General features: G+C 44.3%; 1 protein-coding gene across 1 annotated transcript in view; it reads right to left on the reverse strand.

Moving 5' to 3' along the window:
- Positions 1-7,620, reverse strand: part of LOC103266573 (myotubularin-related protein 9) — a 22,225-nt gene that overhangs the window by 171 nt on the left and 14,434 nt on the right. Inside the window, exons 6-7 of the mRNA XM_008064210.2 lie at positions 2,823-2,964; positions 243-463 (exon numbers count right to left, since the gene is read on the reverse strand). Coding sequence (XP_008062401.2) covers positions 243-463; positions 2,823-2,964 — 363 coding nt within the window. The remainder of the gene's footprint in view (positions 1-242; positions 464-2,822; positions 2,965-7,620) is intronic.

Raw genomic sequence — 7,620 nt, forward strand, 5'->3', positions numbered from 1 at the left:
TGGGCTCAGGCAATCCACTCACCTCAGCCTCCCAAAGGCGCAGGATTACAGGCTGAGCCACTGAGCCCGGCTTATCTTCTTATAAATAACACTATCATACAACCAAATCCCGGTCTCCTTTAACTTATAAAAATGAAAGTTCCCTTCTCCTTTGTGAGCTGTTCTTTGAAAAATAAGGAAAAAGAAAAACAAATAAGGAAAAGAAAAAAAAAGAAATGTCCCCACATGAGCAGTGCACCCACCTTTCACTTTCATTGTTGCCTAGAAATGTTCCAAACTGTGAGGCGTACGCGTGCTCAAAGAGCATGATGAGAAAGTTCTCATTAAACTCAAAAGAACATGGGAACTGCCGAAGGATCTGCCACACGCAGTCCAAGAAGAGAAGAAACACAGGTGCCTCCCACTTCTGCTTGGCGTTGCAGTAGGCCGACTGAGCACAGCGCTGCTGGAACGGGTGGCCAGCCTGGGGACAGAGGGAGCGAGGCAGTCACATCCCAGCACAGTCATCTTAGCACAGTCTCCCAGCACCATTTCACACAGTTACTGTAAGATTCTTAAGCGGAACATCATACAATTAGGGCAATTGCTGTTTAGTTGAACGATTTCTTGGTTTAAAACAAGTAATTTCAGCAACTAGGGAAAAAGACACACTTCCAAATCCTTCATGAGGCTGTGCAGCTGAGACAGAACCCTAAGAACCACAACTGTCCTTGGACTATCAAATGGAAGAATAATGAATGTAAGTAATGGTAAACTAGTAAAATAAACCTTTCTAGGTCGGTAAAATCTGGAGCCAAGTCAAAGCTCTCAGTGCAAAACAAAGGCCAACGATCACTTATCTGTCTAAAAAACACACGGCAGACTTGTGCTGCAAACGTCATAAACCTCACCACTAACTGAGGGCAAATATGGGACTCTCACAGACAAGCTTCATCAGGTCAGCTCCAATATCAAGTCTGCAATTACATATGAAAGGAGTTACTGTCCTGAAGAGATCTTTACAGATACTTTTGTATTAGAGATAAAGCCGTCCTTACTGACTCCTTTCCCTCAAAGAGCCCTGCAAGAGTCTGCTATCTACTGGCCAAAGCAAACTTAAGATCATCATTTGGACTCCTGCCCAGAGTTCCAGCACTGACCTCCCCACAAGTCACGCTCTTCTAGTATTCCACGGGTCTGCTTTGTCTTTGCCTCCTACTACTTTATCTGACAAAGATAATGCCATGAGGCTGTTACAGCGGCCAGTGGAATTTTGATACTCATTAAAAAGATAGTATGTAAGTTAGAAGCCGGGCTCAGTGGCTCAGCCTGTAATCCCAGTGCTTTGGGCGGCTGAGGTGAGTGGACTGCCTGAGCCCGCGGGTTCGAGACCTGCCTGGGCAACTTGGTGAGACCTCATCTCTACAATAAATCAAAAAAAATTAGCCGGGCGTGGTAGCACATGTCTGTAGTTCCAGCTACTTGGAAGGCTGAGACAGAGGGATCTCCAGAGTCCAGCAGGTTGAGGCTGCGGTGGCTGGGAGCGGCCACGGCACTCCAGTCTGGGCAACAGAGCGAGACTCCAACAAAAAAAAAAAAAAATATGTGTGTGTGTGTGTGTGTGTGTGTGTGTGTGTGTGTGAAAACCATCCTAATTTGCTTACCAAGCGTCATGAGGAATGTGGCTAGACGGACTTTCACCAAATATGAAAGCTAAGTTTAGGGTGGTCCAACTTAAATACAAAGATTAGTCAGGCAGGGTAGACGGGACACATACATTAGTACAACATAAATGTGAACTATAACTAGAGAGGCCAGAAATTATTTTTCACCAAAGGTATGTCCACTTTCAAGAGACAAAAAGAAACAGGGCCTCTCTCAGTCACCCGGACTGGAGTGCTGTGATCCCATCATGGCTCACGGAAGCCTCGAACTCCTGGGCTCAAGGGATCTCCTGCCTCAGCCTCCTGAGTATCTGAGATTTCAGATATGCAATACCAAACCTGGCTGGCTGGCTGATTTGTTTGTTCATTCATTCATTTATTTAATTTTATTTATTTCATTTGTTTGAGTTGGAGTCTCACTCTGTCACCCAGGCTGGAGTGTAGTGGCATGCTCACAGCCACCATAGCCTGGACCTCCTAGGCTCAGGCGATCCCTCCTCCTCGGCCTTCCAAGTAGCTGGAATTACAATGGCTGGCTAATTTAAAATAATTTTTTTTTTTGGTAGAGTCAAGGTTTCGCTATATTGTTCAAGCTGGTCTTGAACTCCTGGCCTTCTGCATCAGCCTCCCAGAGCCCTGGGATTACAGGAGGGAGCTACTGTGCCCAACCTAGAAGTCCCTTCTTTACGGTCTAGTTCAGGAAACAGGACACACAGAAAACGAATTAATTTTATCTTTGGAGAAAGGTAAGGCCTCAAAGACTTCATGAAAACAGTGACACTTGGGTGGATCTTAGAGGCTGAGAAGGGTTCTACCCGCTTAGGGAAGAGGGCAAGATGGAGCAAGATGGGCAAGAGGCAAAAAGTGCTAAAGCACATGCCCTGCATCAACAGGCCCCGCCTCCAGCCAGACTGAGCTTCTAAGAGACAGAACACACTTTCACATTTTGAATGCCCCTGCGGGTGCAATGCACAGCCAACAAGAGCTCTTAAGTGACGACGTGCTGGAGGCACACAGGCAAGGGGAGATCCAGAAATGAGGGAGGACGGATTAACTGGCCCACAGAAAATCAGACACAGTCTGAAAACCTGAATCAAAATGCCACATATTCAGCTCTCACAAGCCAGGGCCACCACATCCATCACCAGCAGTTCCCTGGCCACTCAGCGCCCTTCTCACCTGCAGCCACTCTCTTTCTATCAGGGCCTCGAAGCCACGGATGGTCCTGCTCCTTGGTTCCAAGATGATCTGGGCCAGTGAGGTCACCTGAAGTGTGGAGTCGGTTCCTTCTGTTCCGTGAATCAATATGGATGCTCCTTCCCTGGTAGGAAAATTCAGAGTGCAAAAGGGAAACTACTGACATGGTCAATAACAAGCACTGGTTGAGTATGCCACTTATGTCTTATGCGTCCTGCTCTGACCAGTAGAGTTTAGAGCCTACTTGAAGCATAGGACAGGTGAGACCTTCTCTTGGGAAAAAAATATGACGATGATGAAACCCCAAGCCCTCCCCCTGAAGTTATAACACATTTCACAGAAACTGTCAGCTGAACCTTCTCTCCCTTTACAAAACCGAAAGGCAGTCCCTATCAAAGAAGGCACTTAGCTTTTCTGCTTTAATAGCCAGTTAAAGCCTTTCCTCCTCAAACCTCTAAACACATACTTAAAGTTACTTCTTTGCCCTTGATTCCACCTTTCCGTCATCAGCTGACTGTAAGAACTTTCACACCTGCAATGGATCTAGGAAACAAGGCCAAAACCACACTCTGAGAAATAGGAAAACAGGAAAAAGTGAAAACCTCAAACTGTCAATCAAGAAACTCAGTGGCAACAACACCACTGTACCACTCAGGGGTGTCTGGGATCCCAACATTCTAAAAAGAATGGAAGACACCACCGAAACTAAATTATCTACATCTTCTCCCCTCCTCTTCTTATGTTCTTTTAATTCAAACAATGTAGAGAACTTTGGAAAAAAGGAAGAAACCACTTTCACGAAAAAGTCTCATGTTTGGCTACTACTGCCAATTCTTTTCTCATCTATATACGAACATATATTTTGCATAGCCATAATAAAAGGCAATTTTCTATTATTCTGATTTTCATTATAAACATTTTCCCATGTTTCTATGTCATCTTCAGAACTATTATACTAACAGTTACAGCCACGCCTCACTTTATTGCACTTCACAGAAATTACATTTGTGCTGCTTTTGGTACAGACGGAAGGTTTACAGCAACCCTGCACCAAGCAAGTCAATTGGCACCATTCTCCCAATAACATGTGCTCACTTCATGCCACTGTGTTACATTTTGGTAATTCTCACATTATTTTACACTTTTTCATCATCATCATTATTTTTAGGCAGAGTCTCACTCTGTCGCTCAGGCTGGAGGGCAGTGGCAAGCTCACGGTCACCACAGCCTCGACCTTCTGGGCCCAGGCAATCCTTCCACCTCAGCCTTCCAAGTAGCTGGAACTATAGGCATGCACCACCATGCCCAGCTAAGTTTTTGATTTATTGTAGAGATAAGGTCTCACCAAGTTACCTGGGCTGGTCTCGAACCCGTGGGCTCAGGCAATTCTCTCATCTCAGTCTCCCAAAGTGCTGGGATTATAGACATGAACCACCTCACCCAGCTTCTCAGTGACTATTGATGGTACTATTGTAAATGTTTTGGGGTGCCACAAATCACACCCTTATAAGACATGAACTTAATGGATAAATGTGTATGTTCTGACTGTTCCACCAACCAGCTGTTCCCCATCTCTCTCCCTCTGCTTAGGCCTTCCTGAGACACATTTAATAGCCCTACAATGACCTCTAAGTGTTCAAGTAAGAGGAATAATCAAATGCCTCTCACTTTAAATCAAAAGCTAGAAATGATTAAGCTTAGTGAGGAAGGCATGTCAAAAGCCCAGACAGGACAAAGGCTAGGCCTCTTCCACCAGTGAACCAAGTTGTGAATGCAAAGGAAAAGTTCTTGAAGGAAATTAAAGTTGCTACTCTAGTGAAAATATGAATGATAAAGAAAGCAAAACTGCCTTACTGCTGATATGAAGAAAGTTCGAAAGGTCTAGATAGAAGATCAAATCAGGTACAGCATTCCCTGAAGCCAAACCTAATCTAGAGCAAGGCCCTAACTCTAGTCAATTCTGTGAAGGCCGAGACAGGTAAGGAAGCTGCAGAAGAAAAGGTGAAAGCTAGCAGAGGTTGGTTCCTGAGGCTTAAGGAAGGAAGCCATCTCCATAACACAAAAGGGCAAGGTGAAGAAGTGAGTGTTCAGGCAGAAGCTGCAGCAAGTTATCCAGATGCTCTATTAAGATCACTGATGAAGGTGACTATTCTATTTTTTTTTTTTTTTTGAGTTGGAGTCTCACTCCGTCACCCAGGCTGGAGTGCAGTGGCATGTTCCCAGCCACCGCAGCCTCGACCTGCTGGGCTCCGGCGATCTTTCCACCTCAGCCTTCCAAGTAGTGGGAACTACAGGCACATGCTACCATGCCCAGCTAATTTTTCAATTTATTGTAGAGATGAGGTCTTGCCATGTTGCCCAAGTGGGTCTCAAACCCATAGACTCAGGTAATCCTCTCACTCAGCCTCCCAAAGTATTGGATTACAGGCTTGAGCCACCGCATCCTGCTGAAGGTGGCTATCCTGAATGATAGATTTCCAGTGCAGATGAAACAGCCTTCTATTAGGAAGAGGATGCAATCTAAAACTTATGTAGCTAGAGAGGAGAAGTCAATGCCTGACTTCAAAGTTTCAAAAGACGGGCTGACTCTCTTGTTAGGGGCGAACGCAGCCAGTGACTTTAAAGTTGATGCCAGTGCTCATTGACTATTCTGAAAATCCTAGGGCCCTTAAGAATTATGCCAAATCAACTCTGCCTGTACTCTATAAATAGAACAAAGCCTGGATGACACCTTTGTTTATAGCATCATTTACTGAATATTTTAAGCCTGTTGTTGAGAACTACTGCTCCAAAAAAAGATCCCTTTCAAAATAATTCTACTCAGTGACAAAGGACCTGGTCACTCAAGAGCTCTGTTGGAGATGCACAAGGAGGTGAATGTTGTTTCCATGCCTGCTAATACAATATCTATTTGGCAGACCATGGGTCAAGGAGTAATTTTGGCTTTTAAGTCTTATTATTTAAGAAATACATTTCATAAGGCCATAGCTGCCCTAGACAGTGATTCCTCTGATGGTTCTGGGCAAAGTAAATTGAAAACCTCCTGGAAATAATTTATCATTCTAGATGCCATTAAAAACATGATTCATGGAGGGAGGTCAAAACATTCACATCAACAGGAGTTTGGAAGAAGCTGATTACAGCTCTCATGGATGACACTGGGGGGGGGGCTCAAGGTTTCAGTGAAGGAAGGAACTGCAGACGCAGAAGACAATAACACGAGAACTCCAAAGAGAAGTGCAGCCTGAAAATGTGACTGACTTGCTGCCATCTCATGATAAAACCTGCATGGATAAGGAGTTGCCTCTGCTGGACAAGCAAGGAAAGTGTTTACTTGGGACAGAATCTACTCCCCTGGTGAAGATGCTGTGGACTTGGTTGAAATGACAACAAAGGATTTAGAATATGACATACTTAGTTGACAAAGCAGCGGCAGGGTTTGAGATTAACTCCAATTCTGACACAAGTTCTACTATGGGTAAAAACGCTACCAAACAACATTGCCTGTTACATAGCAATCTTTCCTAAAATGAAGATTCAATCAACGTGGCAATCTTCACTGTTGTCTTACTTAAACTGTCACAGGCACCCAACCTCCAGCAATCACCACACCGATCAGTCAGCAGCCATCAACATCAAGGCACGACCTTTCACTAGCAAAAAGATTATGACTTGCTGAAGGCTTGGTTAGCATTTTTTAGTAATAAATTATTCTTAAATTAAGGTATGTACATTTTTTTAGACATAATGCTATTGCACACCTAACAGACTACAGTATAGTATAAACATAACTTATATATGCAATGGAAAAGCAAAAAATTCATGTGATTCACTTTATCGCAACATTTGCTTTATTATGGTGGTCTGGAACCAAAACCGCAATATCTGCGAGTCATACCTGCATGCAATATTCTATTAAGGGATTAACTACAGTCTACTTAATCCTACAGTTGGACATTTAGATTATACCAATTTTTGTTATGCTGTAGATGACATACTTAGCTTTTTGTCTTCTGCTGAATCATTTGGAAATTCTTAATTTTAAAATAACAGACTCAGCCAGGGCTCAGTGGCTCAGCCTATAATCCCGCACCTTTGGGAGGCTGAGGTGAGTCGACTGCCTGAGCCCACGGGTTCGAGACCCGCCTGGGCAGGCAAGACCTCATCTCTACAATAAATGGACATGGTAGTGCACGCTTGTAGTTCCAGTTACTGGAAGGCTGAGGCGGAAGGATCACCGGAGCCCAGCAGGTCAAGGCTGCGGTGGCCAGGAGTGGCCACTGCACTCCAGTCAGCGACAGTGAGACTCCAACTCAAAAAAAAAAAAAAAAACTAAAATAAAATAAAATAACAGACTCAGCCAGGTGCAGTGCCTCATGCCTACAATCCCACAGCAAGGTGTTTGTGGAGAAAACTTCCTTTCACTCTTTTCACAGGTTAAGACAAATGAAATGGGCAAATTCATAATTTAAGAATTTTACAGTAAAAAACCAGGTTAGTACTTAAAATTCTGTGTTGCAGAGGATGTGTATATGTACATGGTTCACATTCATTCAACAAGCATTAATTTTTTTTTTTTTTTGAGTTGGAGTCTCACTCTGTCTCCCAGACTGGAATGCAGCGGCCGCTCCCAGCCACCGCAGCCTCGACCCGCTGGGCTCCGGCGATCCTTCCGCATCAGCCTTCCGAGTAGCTAGAACTACAGGCGCGCGCTACCACTCCCGGCTAATTTTTGATTTACTGTAGAGATGAGGTCTCGCCAAGTTGCCCAGGCGGGTCT

The sequence above is a fragment of the Carlito syrichta genome, unplaced genomic scaffold (assembly GCF_000164805.1).
Source record: "Carlito syrichta isolate Samal-C Ts95f unplaced genomic scaffold, Tarsius_syrichta-2.0.1 Scaffold307225, whole genome shotgun sequence".
In the NCBI taxonomy this organism is placed as follows: Eukaryota; Metazoa; Chordata; class Mammalia; order Primates; family Tarsiidae; genus Carlito; species Carlito syrichta.